This window comes from Sinocyclocheilus rhinocerous, unplaced genomic scaffold (assembly GCF_001515625.1).
Source record: "Sinocyclocheilus rhinocerous isolate Xijiao unplaced genomic scaffold, SAMN03320098_v1.1 scaffold45, whole genome shotgun sequence".
Lineage (NCBI taxonomy): Eukaryota > Metazoa > Chordata > Actinopteri > Cypriniformes > Cyprinidae > Sinocyclocheilus > Sinocyclocheilus rhinocerous.
This window is the reverse complement of record NW_015632734.1, coordinates 504,525-505,760: the sequence shown is the minus strand read 5'-3', so window position 1 is coordinate 505,760 and position 1,236 is coordinate 504,525. Positions and strand designations below refer to the sequence as shown.

General features: G+C 42.9%; 1 protein-coding gene across 1 annotated transcript in view; it reads right to left on the bottom strand.

Annotated features, from left to right (window-relative positions):
- LOC107742981 (homeobox protein Dlx2a) overlaps window positions 1-502 on the bottom strand; it is a 3,759-nt gene extending 3,257 nt beyond the window's left edge. Inside the window, exon 1 of the mRNA XM_016556070.1 lies at window positions 52-502. Within this exon, the coding sequence (XP_016411556.1) occupies window positions 52-373 (322 nt within the window). The 5' untranslated portion in view covers window positions 374-502. The remainder of the gene's footprint in view (window positions 1-51) is intronic.
- Window positions 503-1,236: the final 734 nt, after the last annotated feature.

Genomic DNA, 1,236 nt, shown 5'->3' with positions numbered 1-1,236 from the left:
CAATTGTGACCATAAGTTAGAACGCAAAGTGAGCAAGAGAGAGATATTTACCAGCATCCGCAGGAGTTGGTGAGGAGCAGGAGCCGTACGTGCCGTAGGGGCCAAACGCGTTGCCGAAGCCCAGCTCATATGATTTGGTGTCGTACTGGACGCTGTTCATGCTGTTGTTCTGGTACTGGTAAGAGTTGATCTGGCCGTATGGAGAGCCTGCGCATAGCCCGGCCTGCTGGTTATTGTTATAGTAGCTGCTGTCGGTAGCGGTGGAGACCGGAAGAGTCGGTGATTCCTGGGATTTGTGCAGACTGTGGTAACTGCTGGAGGTAATCTGGTTTGAATGCATATCTGTACTGAGGCTGTCAAAAACTCCAGTCATGTTTTTTATAACGCAAAAATACTTCAATGCAAATCCGACGAATGAGCGAACCCATAAAATCTCTCCTAAAGCGCGAAACTTGAGTTGTGTTGCATTCCACTTTGGAGGGATACAAACGCAGACGCGACGCAAAGCAGAACTGTGATTGTCTGTCAGCAGAGATGCGGGAGGACGGACATTTATCGCGCGTCACGGGGGAGGATGAACTTGTGCGCGTGAAGCAGCCAATGAATGCAGGATATACACACTGCTCACAAATGCATGCTCATGGTGATGGTTAACTGCAATACTCTGTGTTGCATGAAAACACACTTCATAGTTCTTTCTTTAAAAACATGTACAAATACATATTTTTTATAGCCTGCATAATGCGTAACGTAGGCTAACATTAACATAGCGTGTACAAATTAAAACCGTCATGAAACTTTGATTCATATTTCACGCATAGGTCTAGATTATGAATACATGGGCTTCTTCTGTGAATCCATAAAACGTTTGTTGTTTTATTATTAAACGTTCAAACCAACGCGCACAGTTGGCTGCCTTTGAATTACTTTTACTGATGATAGGTTGCCTTTAACGCGCAAAACCAAATTGCCGCATTGCCTGGAAAGCAAATACTCAATGTTAAATACACTGTTTCTTCTTAAAATAGAGAGATGATTTCAACCCAGCAATTAGACTTAAGATTTGGGATTTGTTTAGGTCTTAAACTACACTAAGGAACAGCTCTTTTCTGCATGGTATGCATGGCATCCTGACCTGCTGCGACACCTGTCGGTGAAAATAGCCTACCACATTTTTCTGAGTTTACTGCTGTTGTCCTATTAAACCTCATTCTAAAAATAAATTATCTTATCATT